Here is a 24443-nt window from a genome sequence, read left to right as displayed (position 1 = left end):
CAATTGTGGTTGAATGGACTTTTCCAAGCACCCTGTCAACATCCTCAGTTAATTATAACTGGAACTGATCCAAGCAATTGAGATAAGTGGGTGACACGAACATCTCAGACATAACTCTTGACCCAACAATAACAAGTTTGAATGGATGTGAGCAACTTTATCTGCAAACATACAACAATTATGTTACAGCAGGCTGTCAGGTATGAGGAGAAATGACTGTGATAGCCATTTCCAGACTGAACAATAGCTCTACTGCACAACATTCCATAGTTGCAGTGATGGCAGAGAAGGAGGATCTCTTTATCATCACACCACAGTCTTTCAAATAAACTCTATATTATGTTTGTCCAGAGTTCTCCTGTCAGAACTGGGTTGTTTGCTCAAGAGTGTCAGTACCTTGGAACTGAGAACTAGGATCTAAAGACAACAAGGAGGCAGCAAAAGATAACTAGCTAGAAGCATAGACTAATTGGGATCAGAGGACAAACCAGAGAGTAGGAATTGGGACCATGGAGGGAGCCCAGAAATGTAAGAGACACTGGAGCTTGTGTAAACTTCATTACTTAACCAAGGATTAGCTAGAAAAGTCCTTATATAACACCTTTCTGCCTAAAATCCAATGGCAAATCTGAGTGGGTGGAACCATGCAAGGTTGGAAGTGTCTTCCCTGAGAGGTTGCAGTTGTGTAGCTCACCACATGGGACATGGGCCAGCAATTTTGGACACGTCCAGACTTTTGTGTTCTGATTTGTTCCTGCAACTTGATTAACCTTAATTCCTCAGAGTAATTGTGTCAGTAGCCTATGTCAGTTCCTTATTCTGAGCGTCAACAAGGCCAGAGCTAGAAGGTTTGGTAGAACTGGTTGAAAAATATAGAGAGTTCAGCAGTCTGGCAGCAGATTGTTCTACTCGTGTCTCCCAGCTCTGCAAATGAATTCATGGCAAGAGGTGCAAGCCAGCTCCATGCTCTTCTGGAAACACATAGTTCACCCAAATCTGGGCCAGACCAGAACACAAGGTCTTGTGTGACTAGCTGTGTGCAATCATAGTCTTATGATTGTTTTGGCTGTCCAAACTCCTAAGCCAGGTTTGGTAAGGTGTTCTGAGCATGGAAGTTGTCTGCAACAATTTTATCTGTGTGATGACAACATGGGTGTAGCCAGGATTTTTGTTGGGGGAGGGCAAGACTTTTGTTAGGGGTGCAGAACTGATGTGATTGATCCATTAGTTAAGTATTTCTATTGTTTTACTTGATTGGGGTGGGGCCAGCTGCCCCCTTGCCCACCCACGCCTGCTTCACTCATGAATGACACCAGTACTTTAAATAGTTTCTGTCATCTCAGCTGTTTTCCTTTATGGATACAAAGTGGAATTATGTAAATTGAAGATTTGATATGTACTTGCAGCGATCCAGGTTGGTAGTATGAAGCAAGGGATTGGATCGCCCAGTTCCCTAAACTTCCCCTCTCCCTGCTGTACACTTTGATTTAGTTCAGATAGTCCTTTAATATGAGATATAATTGATTTGGGACCTTCAGGAACAGTGTTTATATATTAAGTTGGTAGTGGTCATGTTCTCTGGTGAGAGGAATACGTGAACATCCAAAATAGCAGGGTAATCTTGACTATTTGAAATGCTTTTATTCCTCTCCCAGCACCAGCAGACTATGGAGAGCAGAGGCACAATGGCAAGTCCTGGCCCCTAACTTGCTCTCACTAAATTATTTTTTCTCCTTTTTGGTAACATTAATGCTTAAGCTATGTAGTGATTTAGACTATACTTGAAATTTGTTCATTACATTTTATTTTGTTTTTAATGTTAATTATGCTTCATTTATATGGCAAGTTGAGTTGTCAGTAGAGGCTCCATGTTGAGTGTTTAGCTGAATATTATTTGAAATGATCCAGAAGCCTCATGTGGTTATGAGGACGAAGGCCAAATTCAGTCCCATCCACAGGTGGCAGGAAACTGATTATGCCTGCATTTGAGTCTTCGATAATGTTGGCTTTGGTTGCTGTCAGTAGATCCAAAATGAAATGCACTGGAGGACTGATGTTTACTGTGTCCATGTTTGGGGGAAATGATATACAATAATAATGTTTACAAAAAATATTACTTTAGGTCCACCATCCACTCTCAGAAATGAAGAATGTGTTTCCTTTATTGGAGAATAAAATAAATGACCTGAGAATGTGAAATGTAGACTTCCTCTGAGACATTTTGGCAAAAGAAAGCAGAAAACATAGGAAATACATCACTACATAGAGTTGTCTATGTTTCTTTACTGTTTTGTTGTAATATACAGGCTTAGTTAATATGTTCCCATTTGAAATCAATGGGGCAAACTAGTCCCGTTTTCAGTGGTAACTAAATGCAGCTAACTTAATCAGTCCATTGTGTGCAAACTTCAGTAAAATATCTAAATGTTGTAATACCATTTTGATAACTCTACTACTGATGTTGAGTTGAGTAATATTCTAATGGGCTCATTGCACTCCCCCCCCCCCCTAAAGTTCATTTCATTTGTTTGCTTTGTGGATCAAGCTGTGTGTCTGATGCAGCTCACATTAGAACATGGTTTTAAAAATCATGGCACAATCCAGCCAGAGTTAGTGAAATTCCAGTTCCATTGATTTCAGCTTGAAAAATGTAATCATCTTATGAAAACTTATTTTGAAGTCAACAGAACTATAAAGTACTTATGGTTTTTTTAAAAATACAGTAGCAACCCATAATAGGTTATGTGTAAGTAAGGTTTGCTCAGAGTTGGTTGTGCCTATTAATTGTGCCAAAGTTAGTCATGCCTATTGATTTCAATAGGGTTACTCTAAGTAGAACTAACGCTGGATGCAATCCAATGTTATATTGTTCTAACAAGAAGAAATCATAACTGATTAGTTATGAGATTAAACAAGTTGCTGCTTAATTATATATTTTCTGAGTTTTTAGCTTGATGGGAGGAACATAGCAATGGCTATTCTTCCATAAAGTCAAGAGTACCATGACTTGTTCTGGTTTACATTAGCTAAGTTCCAGAAAGCTAGCTTAAGCATTGCTTTGTTTTGTTGCAGCCATCAGTGACCATTTCTGTTCATATAAATTTAACCTGTAAAAGCAAATTAAAACTTTAAAGGCTTGACTTGCAAGTTTGAGATGCTCATGTTTCCTTGCCACCTAGAACATACGCAAATCTTCTGCCTGGCTTGTCTTCTACTGAGCATGTTTAGTTCTGGCCCATAACTCAGCAACAGCATGTTGTTCAGCTGAATCTCCTGCCTTTTAGAAAGGAGATGCAGTCAGCATTGGGATCAAAGAACTAATGATTCCCTAGGTTTGCTAGTACTTCCTCCAGTCCCAGCTAGCATTAGTCCCAGTGGGACATTGCTTTCCTTGCTCTTCATTGCTGTGTGGAGGTAGGACTGTGAACATCCTATTGGGTAGAGTTCTGCTCTTCTAAGATGGAAGGAGGCACACTGTTTGACTGATGGTGGTCAGGGAGTACCTGTAGAGAATAGTTTTTGGGGTAGATGGTGTGTGTGTGCATGTGCGCACGCCACAATAGCAACTGTAACAGAGATTCTTGCTATGAATTCCCTCAGGAGTGATGGGAAAACAGTTTTTTTTCAAACATCCTGACTGCAGGAATGAGTAAATGGTTGTGGGGCTCCTGTGTGATAGAAGGTTTGCAAGAATTTTGCCTGCTGCTTCAAAAATAATTACAGTGGTACCTCGGGTTATAAACACCTCAGGTTACAGACATTTCAGGTTACCGACTCTGCTAACCTCGGGTTAAGAATTTTACCTCAGGATGAGAACAGAAATCATGCGCTGGCAGTGTGGTGGCAGCGGGAGGCCCCATTAGCTAAAGTGGTACCTCAGGTTAAGAACGGTTTCAGGTTAAGAACAGACCTCTGGAACGAATTAAGTTCTTGACCAGAGGTACCACGCAGAATAATGACGACACAGCACATTTTGGCATGGAAACGCTCTGCTGTCATACAGAATAGACCAGAAAAGTTGGCAGATTTTTTTTGGCATTGGGTTGAAATATTGGTTTACAAGGAGGGACCAAACTGTAGAGGGGAGTCAAGATGTGTTTCTTTGCCCCGATCCACAAGAGGTCCCAGCCAGGCCCAAGCTCTAAGGCTAGCAGAAGGAAGCCTCGTTTGATAAGCCAATGAGAGGGGCACAGCTTTGCTCCTTTTCCTCCCAGGGCAAAATGAGCTGTGGAGAAAGCTAGTTAGAAGTGCACTGTACATTGGTTGCAAGTAAGTGGACAGGCAGATGGAGGTTGGTTGAGGCAGATTGGGGCTAACGGGCAGCCCTTACGGACAAGCCTCCACCACTGCTCATGTGTTTCTTGAAACAAGATCAGCTAAGGCTATGTGCCATGTGGACAGGATCAAGCTGTAAATGTAATTGCTCAAGAATTGTAATATTTTTTCTTTTAGATCTGCATGTTCCCAAAGTATAATAGCGGAGGTTTGAGACACCTGCTGCTGCAACCTTTCTCCCTCAATCACTCTCTCAAAAGACAGTTGTGTAAGCCAGAAAGAAAAAGCTGGAGTCGAAGTATAAATGACACTCTGTGGAACAGTGAAGGAAACCTAAAAATTGGCTTCTGTATTGTGCCTGAGTGCTGTCCAAAGCAGTGTACAAAATCATTTGTCTACTAATTTTTTTAAAAGTGTCTTGTTTATTCATCAGGAATGTGGACTGTCATTGTTTGTGGAGTAGACTCCAACTAATTACATGCCAGCCAACAGCTGATTCTTACCCAGAAGGAAGCATTGCCTAATAAAGATCATAGATGCCAACACTAAAAGACACAAAGTACTAAAGAGGAGCAGCTCAATCGTCAACTGTCTGATGCTTTCAATACAGCCAGTGATGTACAAATTGGGGTGGAACTCTGTGCTTCCCACCTGCAAGCCAATCTTTCTTCCTTAGCAGTTATATGGTGAGGTGTTGATATGTAATATGATTCTTCAAACCCTTAGGAAAAAAATGCTGGCTTTCCTGTTGCTATAATCAATCAGTTTCCCTAAAGCGTTTCTTTGTATTAATGAAGGGACATAGAGACTGAGTGCTTTAATTTTCCAGAGATGGCAAGTATCTTCAGACTACAGAAGCAGCTTTATTGAATCTTTAAAGGCATTCCAGGATACTCCTCCCGATCTGGCTATTACTGGCTGAGAGATGTTTATCATAGGATTAAAAATGGGTCTTATTTACAATAGCGTCTAAATGAGGTAGTGCTAGAAAATATTTGGGTTTTAACAGTCTGCTTTAATTAAACAGTGATATTGTTGTAAAAGTAAAATCCCAACAGTTATTATTCAACTGGCTGTCATATCAGAAATTTGCAAAAGCTGCTTTTAAGAACTTGTGAAGTTTTTAATGTGTGTTTTTCTTTCAGTAACAAATAGAAGCAAACTGTTTTTAATTGTTTATTTAAACATTTTCAGAAGAATTCACAAGCATTACAATAGGCTACTGGGTGTTTTAGGAACAAATGCTGAAATATGGTTGTAATGTGGATGATGTGCACTGAAGGGGACCTGTGTTATAAGTTTGTATTCCCCCTCCTTCCTGCCCCCATACTGTCTGGGCCCTGCGGGCTCTAAGGCCATCTGCATCATCGGCATCCCAGTGCAAACTGTGACTTCCACAGTGAATCAGATCCTTGATGTCTCTGTGGAATGAGAGAGGGGACCTGATCGACAGATGCCTCTAGGTTTGGCATGCACTGAAGATGATATCATTGCATTCTGTAGCCTAGATTAGTTTCTGACAGGCCTGAAATGAGCTGGTGTGGTGAATTCTTACAGGGTGGGTTGTGTCAAATTATCTTGGGTGTTTCTTTGCTTAACCATAATCTTCTATCAAAAGCTCCCCCCCCCCCATTTGCCCCTTTATCTACACTGCTTCTTTAGTTGATAAAAAACTTTTAAATAAATGAAATAAACAAGGAACTTATGTGTAATTACTAGAAGCCTTTTAAGCTTTGCATTGGTTACTCTGGGTATTCATGCTCAATCAAGAGTAGAAGACTGATTTTTCACCTAGAATTCAAACATGCTTTTCCAGTTGATGAGTTCCAGTTGTGATTTTTGTTATGGTTATAGTCTTTAGGTCCCCTCAGCATTATTTTAAGTGAATTGCTCCTCACTTTTTTTCTTTTTCTTTTTATTACAATGCAGCTGTTTTCTAAGTTAACATTTGGAGCTGAACTTCTCCATTGCTCAAGAGCAGAAGGCTTTGTTGACTTAGATCCAGGGATGCATGTGAACAGCAGTGACCACTGCCTATGGGTTTGCGCACATGTGTATAGTTGTGCTTAGCTTTGGGAGAGGTAAGAATCCTGACACAAAGGTCCCTCTTCCTCCACTTGTTGGCTCAAGTGAACTATATTTAGTACTCCCACCCCACTTGAATATTTACTCTAAAGTATAGTACAGTCTCTTTCAGGTTATGGAGGCCATGCAGGTTTTGTGTATTAGATTTTAAATTCCTACAGGACAAATAAAGGAAGCTTAAATTATTTGGTCCCATAGAGAAATTGAAACATTATCTGTATTAATTCACAGGGCTGTGGTTAGCATAGCTTGCCAATTTCATATTTTGTTCCTCTTCATTGAACTGGGAATAGATTTAAGTTATATATTGTTTCTCTCCGCCGCCCCCCCTCCATCTCTCAATTTTCCTAAACAGCCTTTTGGAGAACAATGGAGAAGAAAGTTGTTCGCATCTGCCCTGTTTCTGATCCAGGCACAACTTATTTTCTTCAGATAGCGTGGCAAAAAGATTTGGGCGCCGGTTTTGATGTAGTACTCAGTGATGGCCTATCAGCTTGGACTGGGAAAGGTGATGTATGATCAGATGCTATTTATTTATGTAATGATTTATTTCAAGGATTTCTGTCTCACTTTTCTGCAACAAGTGCACAGAATGGTACATGTGAAATGAGACTTTCCCCAGATTCTTCATAGTCAGGCCTCAAATGCATAAGCAAAACTTCAGAACTTATAGTGTTGAACTATAAGGCTAAGCCACAAACAGTGACTTTCCTGAAAACCTCAGCAGCCAGCCAGGATATAAGGTATCAAGTGGGCCTTAAGGTATCCTGGACCAAAGTTGTTAAGGGCCTTGTAAATTAATGCCAGAATCTTGAACTTGACCTGGTGCCATATAGATGGTCAATGCAAGAGTTTAAGTACTACAGTTTTCGGTAGTCTGACCACAGTGCTGATGGTACAGTCTGGCCACAGCATTTTGCTGTTGAGACAAGTTCAAGGGTAGCCCTACATAGAGTGCATTGCTTGCCAATCCATGATACACTACAGTCACGCTACCCCTGTTGAAGAATACCCATGGTTGGTGTACCAGCAGTAGGTGTCATGAACTGGCGAGATGACGGGGAGGAGGAAGCGGATCCCAGTGAGGGGCGTAGCCAAGATTGGGACACATCAGGGCAAGCAAGGAATAGGGAAGGAAATACTCACAGGATAGTGGAGGATGGCGAGGGGGATGGGAGTCAGTGCACCAGAACCAGAGCAGCAGGACCCATCACCAGAGGCAGAGAAGCCACTGCCTCCATGAACTTGGCAGACTCTGAGGCATAGGGAGCAGCGGAAGTGCCACTCTAGGAAGCTAAGGCAGGCAAGTGCCCATGACCCATCTTCCTAGCTCACTAGGTGAGGCTCACTAGTTCTGGGAGGAGGTGTGTGATTTTGCAGCTGGAGGAGCCTTGGAACAGGTGAGGATCACAAGCCTCATCATCCAGATACTGCAATCAACATGCAAAGTACAAAAGAGAAGCAGAGCTGAGAGGCAGCGTCTATTCAGCTGCCCATGTTGGTAGACCTTGACTTGGATGCTGTTGGACTGCACCTTGGGTTTGACTCTGGACTGTATCCTGACCGTTGGACTTCAGATTTGGTTACTTGGATTGACCCTGGACTGCATTTCTGGACCTTGGACCTTGCTTGTGTGGCTTGACCCCTGGTCTTTGAGCTTTGGACTTTATATACTGACTTGCCACTAGGTAGGCCAGGGGATCAGGACAGTAGGTGGTTGGAGGCACTTCTAGCTACTGCAGCTACCCAAGCCTCCAACAACACAGATGGATCCTTGAGCAGCCACATACTGCAAACCTTTCAGAAAGCATGCAGCCCTGTCCAGAACAGACAACCAACCAATTTCCTGGACATGGGAACCACCCACCCGCAGTGCCTGCATCTGCCAAGGATTCAAACTTAGTTTATTGGCCCTCATTTAGTCTACTGTTATATCCAGGAAGTGGACTAGATATTGCATAGCCTTTCCTGACTCAGGTGCTATGAAGATGTGGAGCTGTGTGTCATCAGCATACTGCTGACCCTTTGCAGCCCCCACAGCTCCTAATGATCACTTCTGCCATTGTCCCATTCAGGTTGCAGTCCAATGGAACTAGTGTGTGTAGGGAAACGGAGGGAGAGCCATGGTGTTCTTTTTAGGTTTTCATCACTGAATTACCCAGAGTTGGCAGGGCAATCTCCTTTTAAACTGAGCAGTGGCTTGACTCATGGGGTGACACAGAAGAGAAATCTCAAATGTCTTATTGGTTCATGCCTGGATATAAATGATTGTTCTGCATATATAGCTTTAGAGATTAAGTGGTTTACGAAATGTCGAGTATTTGAAGTGACCTTGTAGAGCTTGTTGGCAGGAAGAGTATTACACATATGTGTATGTAAAGTAAGTCTGTTTGCGGGTCCTTTCTTTATGCCTGTTTTGTGCTCCCAAGTGTGGGAAGCAATTGTTCTGGTGATCATCATACTTGGGTGGGTGCAAGTTGCTAAATCCTAATGCTTGTCACCCTCCCAATGATTAATGGACATCAATAATCTACACATTATCTTTCATTGTGAGCCATTTTCCCATGGTTCCTTTTCATGCTTGATTGTACTCCATAGTATTGCTCTGCAAAACTGTTGTGGGAATTACAGATGCCATTGAAAATTTTCTTTTAAAAAAATAATCTTTATTAATTTAAATTACACACTTTTACAAAGAATTTACAATCTCATACTACAAAAAGAAAATTAAAGAAAAAACAATTAAGAAAGAAGAAAATACAGAAAAAAGAAAGAAAAAAAGCAAATTTACGTACATAAAACAAACAAATTTAATCTTCCTAATTAATACTTAGCCATTGAAAAATTCCATAACAACTATGGATGCTTATTAAAACAGAAATTTTTACCAGGTGTCAGATGGCCCTGGACAAACAGTGTTCAAAACTCCCATTGTTCTAGGCGCATTTTGTGACAGAGAATTTCATTAGCATGAGCAATTTTTGAGCTCTGGGCACAGTACTGCGCCTAAGATTTCAGATTAAAACTGCAGAGTGGAAGGAAAGGAGGACTTTTTTCTGCCTCCCCACTTCCAGTTATTCCATGAAGACTGGAGAAGAGACCCTCTTAAGAATATTAGGGGGTGGGCATGGGAAGAACTAGACCATATGAAAAATGAACATAATATTTTAGCTGCAGTTCGTTCATTTTCAGTTTTGTATTCTTGTTACAGTGGTGCCTCGCAAGACGAAATTAATTCGTTCTGCGAGTTTTTTCGTTCTGCGAGTTTTTTCTTCTTGCGAAGCAGCACTGTGTATTGACGGTTCGTCTTGCGAAGCAAGCCCATAGGGAAATCCGTCTTGCGAAGCAACTCAGAAAACTAAAAACTCTTTCGTCTTGCGAGTTTTTCGTCTTCTGAGGCATTCGTCTTGCGAGGTACCACTGTATTTAAAGCACTTCTAGACATTCTGTTGTTGTACCCATAGCCTAGGTTTAAGGTGCCATTTAGCTCCTTGCTTTTGTATCTCAGTTTCTAACACTGTGGACAATGCATCCTTTGAGGAGCCTCTTCATTTGTCAATTGGCCCTGTTGGGTTTACCTGGCCGCTGTATTACAAACAGCACTTGGCAGCTCAGTCTAACCACCATTACAATTTCCCACAATGCCCCAGAGTGATGCTATATAGCAGGGATGTCCAACAGGTCGATCACGATCTACTGGTAGACCCCCGGGAGGTTCGTTGGGTCCCTTTCCTTAGCGCTGGTAAAGCTCCATCCTCCATTGTTGCACAATCTGCAGAACGGAATATGGAATACAGTGGTACCTCGGGTTACATACGCTTCAGGTTACAGACTCCGCTAACCCAGAAATAATACCTCAGGTTAAGAACTTTGCTTCAGGATGAGAACAGAAATCGTGCTCCGGCAGTGCAGCAGCAGCAGGAGGCCCCATTAGCTAAAGTGGTGCTTCAGGTTAAGAACAGTTTCAGGTTAAGAACGGACCTCCGGAACGAATTAAATACTTAACCCGAGGTACCACTGTACAGAGTTTAGTGAGGCTGTTTGTTTCCCCAGCAATCTGTTGGTGAGTGGCTGTCCCCCTTTCTCCCTAAAAATGGCCAACAGCTAAACTTTGAACTCCCCCAAAATGTGGCTCTCCTCCTCCATTAAAAAAGCTCAACAACTTTGACCTGAACCCCCCAAATGGGGGTAGATCACTGCTAGTTTTTAATTCTGTGAGTAGATTGCAGTCTCTTGGGAGTTGGCCACCCCTGCTATGTAGGAGCATTATATGAGATGAATTTGACAGCTAGATGTCTGAGCTGGGGAATTAATATGGCAGTTGATCCGACTGTCAGGTGAGATGTTTTAAAGGGGAGCTTGGACCAGATACTGGCACTCGACTCTGCTGTGGGGCTGAGGCCTCAGCAGTTGCCCAAGGGTGTTGGGTGCTGATACTGGCCCTGACTCCTAGTCATTAAGAAGAGGGGTGATACATATTAATGGAATGTGCAGGGTGTCACCATGGAGAAATGGCTCACTACAAGGATCAATAAATGTGCAGGATGGCTCTTAAATGGATTAGTGTTGAAATCTGGGTGGCGGTACATGCTGGTGTTGGAAGACCTGTTGAACTAAACCTAACTTTATTTGTGAATTTGGTTGAGTGTAAGAGTTAAGAAAGAAAAGGAGCACAAAAAATAATTGAATAATAACATTAAAATACATTGCAGTGGAATATAAAAGGGAGATATCAAATTATCTGATCCCAGGCATATGTTTACTAAGCCCGTAGTGTTTACTTCTAAGTAGAAATGTTGAGCTTACACTATCAAGACCAATGCCAAAGTGCGTACTTGTTTACTCTTAAAATCATCCACATGTTTTGGTTTGATGCTTTCCTTAACATAGGATTGTGAAATGGGCTTTGAAATCATAGCGTAACTTCAGATGGGGCGAGCAAAAACTAAATTGAGTTGTAAAGGTTAAAAAGAAGAAGATAAGGAGCATTAAAGAGGAGAGCTGATTCAAATACTACTGAGCTCTCTAGAAAGGTCCTCTAATCCTGTGAGGTTTGGTTCGAATCCTGGATTTCAGGCTATAATCCTTGCAGAGTTATGTGCACCTAAACCATTTTATTTTAGTGGGTTTATGTTTGCCTTACCTGGATATCATCAGGCAGTTCATATTTCTTTAGCTTTAGAAACTTTTGAATCCTTGTGGTGATTTTTAATTACTTGCTTCAGCAGTCAGCAGCAATAAATTGACCTATAAAGTGTTTGATAAATTACAGAATGTGATAAGGGATGGAATATAAAACCAACCATGTCTTGCCTTATTCTGTACTTTGAAGAAATCCTGTAAGAAACTGCATTTTGACAAAAATGTGTATGGAATCTTCCAACAGTGCCTGAGGAAGATATTTCCAAGGAAGCTGCTGAAATGGAAATGGAGCGAGAGAAATACATTGGAGAACTTAAAAAAGTGTTGTTATTTGAAGGAGGACTGGCAGACAAATACAATTTTGATATTTCTAAAGGAGGAGTGGATGGAGAGTGCCTCAATTTTTCTTATGAAAAGAATCTGAAAGATGTTTCTGTAAGTATTGCTTTATTAAGAATTGTTACATTATGGTTTTCCCAAGAGAGTTTCAGTATAGTAGACCATTAATCTTCAGTAATATAGTGGACACTGCACAGCAATTCCTTAAACTTTATTTTTCAATAATTCTGTAATGGGTAAGATCTGTGAGGTTGTTTTGATCAGTATAAGGATTTCCTTGAATTTTTGATTCCAAAATTGAAGTAAAGCAAGAAATCATTTTGTTAAACATACATTAAGTTTGAGTTATTGTCTGAATCCCAAGGAGTAAAAGGCTGTATAGTCTGATGAAGGCAGCAACAATGAAAGCTATGGGAACGGCTTAAATTATAATATAGCTTTGTATTTACCCTCCTCTTGGGAACATAATTTGAATGAATTTATTTTAATTTATTGCTTTACCACTTTAGACTATCTGGCGTGATTTGAAAAACGACAGAAGTTTCTTGTAAGTTACTAGCATTGATAAATAAAAATATTTATCACATGAGGTAAACAGAGGCTTGCCAGATCTCTAATTTTTTTCAGACCTGGTGGTAAACCTTTTATATGGATTTTAGTCATTAACATTTCTTCAATAACTCACACTCAAAGCTACACATGATGTTAATGTTATGTAGTTTTGTCCCTTAATGCTTCAACTAATTATTTTACTTAAAAACAACTGCTCAGGCCATAGACACCAATGTGGTACCTGTGGATATGTATGAGAGAGAGAAAGATCTGCCGTTTTACCATCTTCTATTTGTCCTTCCCAGCAGTGCCCTATGCTTTCCACTTTTATGTTGGAAAACTTATACATGTTTGTTTCAGGGGAAATAGGCACTTTTTTTGAGGAAATAACTACCTATCTGCACCAGAGAATTGTAGAGTTTGAAGGGACTTTGAGGGTCATCTAGTCCAATCCCCTGCAATACAGAAATCTTAACTAAAGCATCCGTGATAGATGGCCTCAGTCCACCACCTCTCACGGGAGTCTGTTCCACTGTTCAACAGCACTTACTGTCAGAAAGTTCTTTCTGATGTTTAGTCAGAATTTACTTTTTTTGTAACTTGAGGTCATTGGTTTGGGTCCTGTCCTCTGGCGCAGGAGAAAACAAGCTTGCTCCATCCTTCATGTAACAGCCCTTTAGATATTTGAAGATAGCTATCCTCCCTCCTCTGTCTCTTTACCAGGAAAAACTTATCAAATTCCCTTCACTGTTCCTCATAAAGCTTGGTTTCCAGACCTATGATCATCTTGGTCGCCCTCTTCTGCACACATTCCAGTTTGTCCATATCCTTCCTAAAGTGTGGTGCCCAGAACTGGACACAGTACTCCAGGTGTGGTCTGACCAAGGAAGAATAAAGTATACTGTCCCCTTAATCAGGACAATTTACTTCTGTTGATGCAGCCTAGAATAGCATTAGCTTTTTTCCTGTTGCATCACGCTCTGGACTCATGTTAAGCTTGGGGTCTTCTAAGACTCCCTAGATCCTTTCCACATGTAGTACTGGCAATCCAGGTGTCTCCCATCTTATATTTGTGCAGCTGGTTCTTCAAACCTAAGTGCAGAATCTGATATTTGTCCCTACTGAGATTCCTTTCTGTAGTTCTATTTCCATAGTTCTAGTCTCACTGAACCATGTAGGTTCCAAAAGGTGGCTTACCAGTCAAGCAGACCAGACCTGGGAAGCTGTGCTCATCAAGCCTATTGCATGAAAACTGCAATAAGATCAGGCTGCACTCTTTAGTGTACATCATTGGAAATAAGTCCTGTTGACTTTATTTATTTATTTCAACAAAATTTATCTATCACTTGATAGTAATAAAGCCATGTACAATAACATATAACATTTTCAGTAAAGGACAGCCACAGAGATATTTTTAAAAACGTTCACAAATAATTGGAACCAACAATAAGCTGAAAACAAGATTAAAACCCATGTAACTTCTATATGTCTGGAAAGGCTTTCCTAAACAAAAATGTTTTGAGCAACCATGAGAGAGTACTGCAAAGGTGTTTGCCTGATGTCATTAGGCAGGGACGTCCAAAGTGTAGGTGCTGCTAGACTAAAATATTGATTTCTATTATTTGGCACCTGAAACAATACCAGTTTCAAAAATTGAAGCAGTCAAGTGAGCATATATGGGATAAGATAAGATCCCACAAGTAAACTGGTCCCATACTGTTAAGGGCTTTATATATGAATAGCAACACCTTGAACCTGGCTTGGTTGAAAATTGTCAACCAGTTGCAGAGCAGAGATGTGATATACTAACAGGGTCTCCCTCCTGTCTTCAACTGTGCCAGAATTACTGTGGTTAAGCTCCCCTGGTCCAGGGACAGCACTGGTCACAGTTGAAATAAAAATAGGCCATGCTTCCACATAAATGTGTTCAAGAATGAGAAGCCAGGGTAACAATTTTTTTAAAAACCTAATTTGTATTTTATTTTTTACTCATCACATTTGCATTCTGTCATTTGTGTGTGTTATCTTCATGACAACCCAGTGGCTTGCCCAAGGCCACCCAGTCAGCTTCATGGCTCGATGGGGATTTAGATAAGGAAATGATTGAGGCGGACAGTCTTGTATAGTGGTGATGACATTAACCAGTGGCATTATCTGTGCTTTTGAAGTGTTAACATTTTTCATAACGGGATGGATAATAGTGATGGGTTGTTAAAAGGGTTGTTAAAAGTTAACCCACTAAGCATGTGGATAATTTGCATAACGATACTAATCAGGAAGGGGGTCTGGGGAGCATAACACAGTATGGGCCTCCTTTAGCTGAAAATTTCAATGTAACCCAGTTAATTTTATCTACTATATTAGATGTAATAAGTTAAAATAAAGGAAAGGAAAATAAGGGCTGTTGACTGGGGAACATGTACAGTTGGCAAAATCTGTATGTCTTTGGAAATACTTGCTGGAGGAAATAGTGGTAGTTTAGTTTGAGTCATTCTGCAATAAACTAGACAAAGCATTGGAAAATCTACGCCTTGAAGCAGTCTTGCATTGGCATTGAAATGCATTTCATGACCTAATTAGGTGTTTTGCATCCTAGAAATTTATAATTCTGTGACAGCTAGCCCACACATGGGGCAGACATGAAAAATCTTCCAAGCAATGATGTTTTAGTGAAGTACAATTCATTCGAGTCAATTCACAATACAAGCTAGTCCTCCTAAAATTTGATCTTCAATGTCTTGTGAGTGTTGATTTCAACACTAGGCCCACTGAGATGTGCAATTGGAGTCACATTCAAATCTACATCTCCAACAGCTGCACCAATAGAACTTATTTCTTTTTTGGCAGTTTAATTTTTTGCATTATGAGACTCAAATAGATTAGGAATTGGGGGTTCCTGTTTTGTGGTTTTATATTTTGATTTTGTTCTGTGAACCACCCTGAGACTACAGTGGTACCTCGGGTTAAGTATTTAATTCCTTCCGGAGGTCCGTACTTAACCTGAAACTGTACTTAAGCTGAAGCACCACTTTAGCTAATGGGGCCTCCTGCTGTCGCTGCACCGCCGGAGCACGATTTCTGTCCTCATCCCGAAGCAAAGTTCTTAACCCGAGCTATTATTTCTGGGTTAGCGGAGTCTGTAACCTGAAGCGTATGTAACCCGAGGTACCACTGTATTGGGTATAGGGCGGTATATAACTTCAATAAATAATAATACTAATTCTTTGACTTTACTGAATAGAGCAAAAGAAAACTTCCTTTGCCTTTCTGATTATGATATCCTAGATATATGTGGGATGCTGTGAAATTGTATTTGATGTTTGTCAGAAGATGATATTAATGTGCAGTGTAGAGAATTAATAAATTATTGCTACCAATAATTATTCTTCCCATGGAAGAAAAGGATTTACTATACTGTAGAATGTTACAACTTCATAATAGTTTGATAGCCAAAAGTAATGTTCAAATCAATTATTGTGTGGTTTAAACTATGTTATGAAGAAATAGAACAAGTATATAACACTGCCTCTGTTTCTGTGAAATGCTTTGTTCTAAGTCCACTGAACTTTCAGTCAAAGGACATGAGGCTTTCGTATACCAGAAAATACTAGAGATCTGTATTAGTTGCATCTGAAGCCACTAAATTATATAATACCAATTATTAATGACTTTGCCTCTTAAGACAGCTGTCTTTTGTCTTAAGAGTTTTTAACATGCTGCTCTTTGGAAACGCTCTTAGACTGGTAAGGGCAAACTAGACTGTTGAGAATTGCATTAAAATAACAATAGGCTTGGTACACAGTAGGGCTTGTGTGTCAAAGCAGCTGCAGAGCAAAATGGGCCACACACACTGAGAACTCAGTAAGGGGCCATTGAGGCTCGGCCAGCTAAACTGCTGCCACCTAAACAAACACCATAACAAGAGTCAGTGATTTACTGTTTGATCTAAGTAGGTGACCACTTGGAAGTAAATCTTTCCAAGTACTTCAGCTAGGAACTCTCTGCATATAACAAATAAATGGGACTCCTGCAAGACTTTCTCATTGGAGGTGGCAATTAAATTGATTAAAGACCTCTTGATAAGCAGCATTTGAGGGCTAGCAAACCTTTCTGTATAATAAGGTGGCAAGTATTGTATTTTCTTTCTGCCTCCACCCCCGCCTAAGAACATTGCTAAAATTTTAGTCAATGAAGTTCTGTCAGCATGCGGAAAACGACATGATTTACTAGGCTGAAGAAAGAAACCCACATAATTTGTTTCAGCTTGTCCATCTTTTTTGTAGCGTGTTCTTAAAATACAGGTCACAGGACAGAAGGATAATTTTAATTTTCAAATGGATTAAAGCATCACCTTATATGCATGTGTATATTTTCACATATCCCTCTGCACCACCACCAACTAGAATTTGTGTGCATTTCAGAGTTTCCCATATGGTAATGTCAAGGACCCAAAGGCTCTGAGTTGTGCTTTCCTGTTTTGGGATGCATGCTGGGCATTATAGCTCTTGATATTTCAAGTCAGTGTTTACATTTACTTGTTCAGCTGAGTTAAAATAACTTCTTGTCATGAGGAAAATCTTTAAATCATGGGGTGGTGACAAGACTTGGTTTCCACAGAGGGAGGAAGAGAGAAAGAGAAGAAAGAGATGATTATGGAATATCAAGTGCATCGTGACTGCTCTGCCACATCATTCATATTGTTAATTTTTTAAAAAATATAAACCTACAGGACGTAAAATGTTTTGCCTACAATTTGCCTTTGCCAGTGTTCTGCATCTTCAGAGAAGGAACTCATGCCCTATTAGATACTATGGAAACAGCTGCAGGCTCAAACTGTGAATTTCTATCATTTCACATTCATAAAGGCAAATGTTTAAATTTATTGGTTGCACAAAAAATTAAATCCTCATTGTTTCTATTTCTGATAGCCAGGCTCGAGTGCCAATGCATATGTAACAAAAACGGGACCACCCATGTGCAAGCTCTGGGGAACCCAGCATGTTTGGGGGAGCCCAGATGTGCATATGTATGGGGAAGAGGAAGTGAATCTCTAAAGCAAATTTCCCCAAACAGCCCATTGTGCAGTGAGCATGCTCAGTGGCCACCAGATGCTGACTGGGGGGTCTAGGGGATCAGAAATCAGGTAGAAAGACGACTGGAATGGAGTATGGTTGGCAAGGGCATGGCTGGGTAACCGGAACAGTTAACAGAAGCAGGGGAACTGGAACAGTTAACAGGGTATTTTGTCATATTTATGATATTTATGGCTGGATTCAAAAAGAACTTATTTTTTTGCTTACAAACATGGGAGTCTAGGGAAGCCCTGTGAGGACAGAGAATGATAAAAGGGTGGGGGGCAGTTTTGAATCAGTGCCATGCTTGTTGCTTGCTTGCTGCTGCTGCTGCTGTTTAAGAAGGCAGGGTCTTTTTGTATCATAAAAGTCATTCCAGGACTATTTGGATTCTGGCCACACTATACTGTAGACGGTTTTGCTCTTTGCCCCTCTGCCAAATCTCTGATTTAAATTCCCCACAGTTATGGTTAGCAGCGTCAGTTCCTGAACCTTAGCATTTTTGTCTCTGCAGCTAACAGCAGCTTCTAAGGTGGAGGTGCAGGGTAAAATTCTCCTCCTCACCATGTTGTATCCAGATCTCTTCTCCAGTGGCTGCTTCTTGAAATACTTGTATACTGCAAGCTTCCAGTCCAAAAATTATGGCAGCACTTCAAGCCTTATCTTTACAGCCATTGATGGACCCATCCTTTGTAAATTTGTACAGTTATTAGCTAGTACTGTATTGCAAAAACATCTAAACTGGTGGCCATCATAATGTTTTGTAGTGAGATTTCATAAATGAAATATCTGTCATGTGAAGAAGTAAATTAACATTGTGGTTCATCTTGTTTACCTACCTAAACTATTAAAAACTTTTCAAGAGTATTTACTATATTTCTAATCTAAGAAAACTGTTTTACACCAGTGATATTTTGTTTCGTAGCCATTTGTTGGATTCGCAGAGAAGCTATACCTTGTTCATAAGAAGACTTAGAGGAATCTCCTGATAGCTGGAACTCTGACTCCCATTACTAGAATGAGATTTAAATTAAACAAATGGCCCTGATTCTATGTACATAGGCATGGCCCAGCATATAATGTCCTGGGAATACAGTGGTGCCCCTCAAGACGAATGCCTCGCAAGACGGAAAACCCGCTAGACGAAAGGGTTTTCCGTTTTGGAGGTGCTTCGCAAAACGAATTTGCTATGGGCTTGCTTTGCAAGACGAAAATGTCTTGCGATTCCTTGGGGTTTTTTTTCGCTCCCCACCCCCTTTTTCTAAGGCACTAAGCTGCTAATAGCCTTTTAGCAGCTAATCCGCTAATCCCTTAAGCCTTTAATAGCCGCTAATAGCCGCTAAACCGCTAATAGTGCTAATCCGCTAATGGGCTTGCTTCGCAAGATGAAAAAACCGCTAGACGAAGAGACTCACGGAATGGATTCTTTTCGTCTTGCGAGGCACCACTGTATTGTCAAATATCAACAACCTCTACAACTGGCAAATGACAATTACAATCCTCATTAAAAACCTGGTGTTTTCCATGAATAATTAATATAAGCCTTATCAAGGTGGTGTTCAGGACAAATCCATTTCATTCTCAGATCCAGGGACTAATTTCCTAGCTCTTCAGATGCATGAGTAGAGTCCAATTTGCTTTCAAAACTTTTTTCTGGTTTACAGGGTTTTTCCTCCCTTCTGTCCCCAAGTATGCATACGAGCCAGCTATCCTACATGGCTTAGCTAGTGGGTGATGAAGGGTGCAATAGCCTCAACAGTGTTTGCGATAGGGCTATGTTGTTGCTGTTATATATCACTGAAAGAAGTTAAATGTAAAACCTCCCCTAAAGTCTCCCATATATCATTTTTCAGGAATTCCTCATTAACAATCCAGTAATTCCGTTCATGGGCACAGTTACATAATGAATGTTAGGGAGCGGGTGGTGCTGTGGTCTAAACCACTGAGCCTCTTGGGGTTGCCTATCGAAAGGTCAGCAATTTGAATCCATTGCTGTGTCCCAGCTTCTGTCAACCTAGCAGTTCAAAAGCATACGAGTGCAAGTAGATAAATAGGTACCACTGCAGTGGGAAGGTAAACGGCATTTCCATGTGCTCTGGTTTCTGTCACAGTGTTCCATTGCGCCAGAAGCAGTTTAGTCATGCTGGCCACACGACCTGGAAAGCTGTCTGAGGACAAACGCCAGCTCCCTCGGCCTGAAGCGAGATGAGTGCCGCACCCCATAGTCTACTTTGACTGGACTTGACCATCCAGGGGTCTTTTACCTTTACTTAGATAATGAATAGTAGTGACCACAGACTTTTCTGGATCACTTGACAAAGTTGGAAGCAGGGAGCACTGTTTTGTAATGTTTCCACTTATCTGTTGAGCAAGTTCCAGAACTTAATACAAAGAGACTATCACTCCATCTCAAAGCTATGCATTTTGTCTTTCACTGTTTAATATCTACTGGACAATTTACTGGACAGGGATTTGGAGTTCAGTTTCAGAAATATGTGGCTCTTAGTGAGATGGTGGTTCAGTGAATCTGGTATCTGGCGTCAGTAATGGGTTAGATGAACACCTGTGGACGAGCTCACTGTAGATATCACTGAGATGTTAGTGATTTGTGGCCAGTTGAACTTCTGGTTGTGGTTATTATGTATTGAAGGATCCGGTTTATAGCTTGGGAATTTTTGGTGTTTGGTGTTTCTGGACCTGGCTTTTATGTTTAGGTGGCATATGTGACCAAGAATATTTTTTCAATCCAGCTTCCCCAGTCTTCTAGCTCTAATCTCTTAGCTATGGTGTTTGGTCCACTTGTTGCAGGTTTTGTCGATGGGGTTGAAGTTCATTCTTTTTCAACAAAAGCTTTTATGTTAAGTTTGCAACTCTTCTTTGCATCTGGCCTTCTGACTTATCAGACAGATGGGAAAAAGCACTCCTAGCCAGATAATTTCCTAAAGATTTAACAGCTGTTGATATGAAACTTAAACTAGCAAACATTATTCATACTCCTCATAAAAAAACATTTTTGTATGATGATACGAAAATAATGAATATTTTGAACTCGGAGCATAAAATTTATATGGAGAGAGAGAGAGAGAAATACAGTTTTGAGGAGTATGTAAGCAATTAGCTAAGTTCTTGAGAAAGCGCTTGCTAGGATCCCTCCAATATGGAGAGGGGGGCAAACTTCATGCTATTCTGTTGGTGCTTGCTGAGTGCTGTTGCTACACCAACACATGGCAGCAGAGAATGTTCATTGGCTCTTTATGTGAAGCAGATGGTGCCAGAGAATTATGTGGTGTTCATGTAAATGTGGGTATCAGAGGGATAAGTCCATATCAAAACTTGTCAGCTTTTTTTCATGGTTGGTAGATAGTGTGGCATTGCCATTTATGTGTGTCTGCCTGCTCTCTGTGGTATCTCTTTGGGCTATGGCCCTTTGTTGGCATCTGGTGATAATATGTTTTCCCTTAGTATTATGCTTTGGGATTTTATTTTTGCACTGCTACAACATGGCTTCTCTCTGTGTCTGCTCCCACTTTACCCATATCTGGTACAGTTGCAATGTCCCACGTTGCTTTGCTGGTGGAACTTAAAGGTGTGCTTGTGGTCACAATCCCAGTTACCTTAAGCACTTTCTGTGCTTAAGAACCAGAAACTAAACCAAAGGGAAACATCCAAGGTGGAGATCTTTCTATTTGTTAAGTAATCTTTTTTAAATGCTTGATCATAACCAGGCAAGGAAATTCATAGTCATCTGTGACCAGAAGAAGACCTTTAGGGCTAATGCTGCCTTTAGAGTAGTGATGATAGCCATGACGGGTTAAACCCAGGGATATTGAAAGCTTGTGGATTTTAATTGCCATGTAATTTAAATCAGACGTGCCAGACAGTATTTGTATAACATTTTAAGCACAAAGGTTTGTGCCTGGCATGCTTCCAGTGCTGCATGTGTTCCTCAAATGTTGTTTAGTCATTGCAGTATATTTATGCTATCTAGAAACACATGTATTTAGTTTCCTGAACAATGAGCTTTAATCAAGGCCACCTCCTAGAGATAGACAACAAGGACAACAAGTATGTAGCAAGTACATTGCCAGGATAGAAATTAAGTGTACATTTGCTTGAATCTCTTTTAATTCCCCCCCCCCCCCCATAGTTTTCTAAGTTGGCGAGGAGTGGGGGGTGGGCTGCTAAAGATGTTTTGGGCAGAGGACTTACTCATATCGGATTTTATAGTTTGGACAGTGGCCAAAACATTAAAGCACTTAAGGAAAAATAAAACGGAAGTAATTGTCATCCGTGAATGCTTGTATCAGCTTAATGTTGGTCCTTGTTGTTCAGCTCTGCGTTTCTCACAACCTGCTGGTATAAAATTTCATTGTAGTTTTCCAGTGGTAATGGCTGTGATCCAGAAAAATGCCTGGCTAGAGTCTCCCCCACCCTGCAAAGGGAACCTCCCACGTTGAAAACTACTTTAAAATAAAGAGGAGTTTTGAAACCAATTCATAATAGTGGGGGCAAGGAAAGTCTGGTCATGCATGATGTCCACAAGCCCTTGATTACCAAAGGTCCTTTCTGCATGATACTCACTTTTTACAAAATAGGTTGATAGTTGTATTATTGTTCTGGTATTACTTAGAAGCATACACTTAAGGGATAGTCCTCTGTGCAAATAATGTCATATGGACTCCACCTTTTAGGAACAATAGCTTGGTTTAATATTGATGGAGTTTGACCAGAAATCATGGAGTCTTTTTAAATATGACCCCCCCCCCACCCTTACACAAAAATACTTTGACCAAAATTTGCTCACAGGTCTAAAGTGTTGGGCCCAGCCATGCGGATAATTTTTTTCTTACATTTTTTCAGGGTCCCAGCCATTAGTAGTGTAAGAAACAGGGAAGTTCTGTCCTTTGATTCAGTCCTAGCCTTTCTGTCCATAGGCATGTTCCTAATGTACACCACAAAATAGCACACTCTCCTCTAAGGTAAAACAAACTTCAGTCAACTGGTTGTGTGCCAAAAGCAGAGAGTGGGGGCAAACTGGATGACTCACATAATTATTGCCTGTGTGAGTTTGGAGCCAGCGGCCACACCTCAGGAACGGCTTTGCCTGGCCTCCTATACCAGGGGTAGCTGATGGATCTCAAACATTCAATGAGTTAGGGACTTCCCCTGCATGTGGAGACAGGCTCAAGTGGATTGAGAGGACAAAGCCAATAGTGGGTCCAACAGTCAAGAATGCAGTTTCTGGATGAGGTGTAGAAGGAAATGAGGGGCAACCTCAGACGGTAGCCCATCTAGGAAAAGGAAAACTCTGCTTTGAAACCTCTGCTGCCTTGCAATATATCTTTGTGAGGGGGGAAAAGGCAAAGGTGTAAACCCTACACAAATCCGGAGCACAGTCCCTAAGGTAGTTGGATGGCGCATTATTTGCTTCCTTCTGGTAACTCCTGCAGCCAAGCTGGTGCCAAATGTATTGCTTCCCTTTCCTTTGAACCACATCAGCAAGGCTGAGGGGGAAGGGGGTCTTGTTACCTGGGCAGCCTAAGGACTTCCATATACGCTGCTCAGGCTTGAATCCTGGAGAGGTCACTTTGGTTCTGCTACTGCAGCAAAAACTACATGAGAGGCAGCAGTTATGAGTTACTGGTCTGCAGCCACAGCAGGTCCTGGAATTCTCCAGTGGTTTGACTTCACCTTCAGAGGTGCACTCCATTGTCTCTTGAGACAGACAAATGCCAACAGTGTTTCAAGGTTGGAAGCAGTTATGTGAAGAGGTCAATGTGTATTAAAACTACATGTTATAAGGGAGTGCAAAAGGAAACTCAATACTGTTCATTCATTTCCCATGTGGTAAAACATGTTTCGGTAAAAGTATTAATTTTAGTGGAAAGGAGGGATGGAAATAATCTTAATAAATAATGAAGACCACTTTTAGTAGCCTTTGTCAACCTCACACTTTCCAGCTGCTTTGGACTAGAACTCTCATCAGCTCCAGCTTGCACTGGCTGGGGCTGACGGGGCTCCTTCTGACCATGCATCATTGTCCCACCACCAGTATCCCGACTCTGAGCCTTCTTCCTCTGAGCATTCCCTTGGTGGGTTCCCCAGCTGCTGCCTCCCATCTCTCCTCTGCAGCCAGCCAGTCCACGACAGCATGCAAATTCATAATTCAGGAGTTCCATGTCTCACAAGGAGCAGGGAACGAAAGCATATTTCAGGTTCATTATTGAATGTTGCATCTCTCCCTATCTGGGGGAAAAAATAGGCATCCTTGAGAAAATGGAACTGAAACCTGCGTGAAGGCAATAGTGCTGTGTGTAATTGGCCCAGTTTGCTCATCACTTTAAACCATTGTTTAAACCAGGGGTCGGCAACCCGCGGCTCTGGAGCCGCATGTGGCTCTTTTACACCTTTGCCGCGGCTCTGGGGCAGATACTAGCGAGGGGAGGAGGCGCATTGTGCGCCCCGACACTCCCCACTGTGGCAGGGGCTGTACTGGCTGTGGGTGGTGCGTGCGTTAGTCACGCACTGTCCCGATGTCACCTTCCCGCCCTCCCGCTACATTGTAAGGGGCATGTACGCTGGTCACTGCATTGAAAGGGGGCATGTACGCTGGTCACTGTTTTGAAGGGGAGTGAAGAACACACACACACAAAAAGGTACAGTGGTGCCCCGCAAGACGAATGCCTCGCAAGACGGAAAACCCGCAAGACGAAAGGGTTTTCCGTTTGCAGAGGCGCTTCGCAAGACGAATTTCCCTATGGGCTTGCTTTGCAAGACGAAAATTGGCGAAAAATTATGAATTTTTTTTTCTCGCTCCAAAACCCCTTTTTCTGAAGCGCTAAGCTGCTAAAAGCGTTTTAGCAGCAAAACCGCTAATCCCTTAAGCCTTAAAAAGCTGTTTTTAGCCCTTAAAATGTCAATCGCGCTAATAGCGCTAATCCGCCAATGGGCTTGCTTCACAAGACGAAAAAACCGCAA

At 41.3% G+C, this 24443-nt stretch overlaps 1 protein-coding gene across 9 annotated transcripts in view; it reads left to right on the top strand.

The window, feature by feature from the left end:
• XRCC4 (X-ray repair cross complementing 4) overlaps positions 1-24443 on the top strand; it is a 103680-nt gene that overhangs the window by 2184 nt on the left and 77053 nt on the right. For 4 of the 9 annotated variants that reach the window (XR_014503089.1, XR_014503090.1, XM_083404272.1 and 1 more), the window contains exons 2-4: positions 6205-6356; positions 6716-6868; positions 11747-11937. Coding sequence is in view for 6 of the 9 variants with exons in the window: in XM_083404272.1 (XP_083260398.1) it covers positions 6326-6356; positions 6716-6868; positions 11747-11937 (375 nt within the window). In the remaining 3 variants the exon portion in view is untranslated. Of the gene's footprint in view, positions 1-4708; positions 4962-6204; positions 6357-6715; positions 6869-11746; positions 11938-24443 lie in introns of all 9 variants that reach the window. The other 5 variants (XR_014503088.1, XM_083404275.1, XM_083404273.1 and 2 more) reach the window with 3 other exon arrangements.

The sequence above is a fragment of the Podarcis tiliguerta genome (genome assembly GCF_965153285.1).
Source record: "Podarcis tiliguerta genome assembly, chromosome: 11".
Taxonomy (NCBI): domain Eukaryota; kingdom Metazoa; phylum Chordata; class Lepidosauria; order Squamata; family Lacertidae; genus Podarcis; species Podarcis tiliguerta.
Note: the sequence above shows the minus strand (reverse complement) of the source record. Positions and strands in the feature narration are given on the sequence as shown.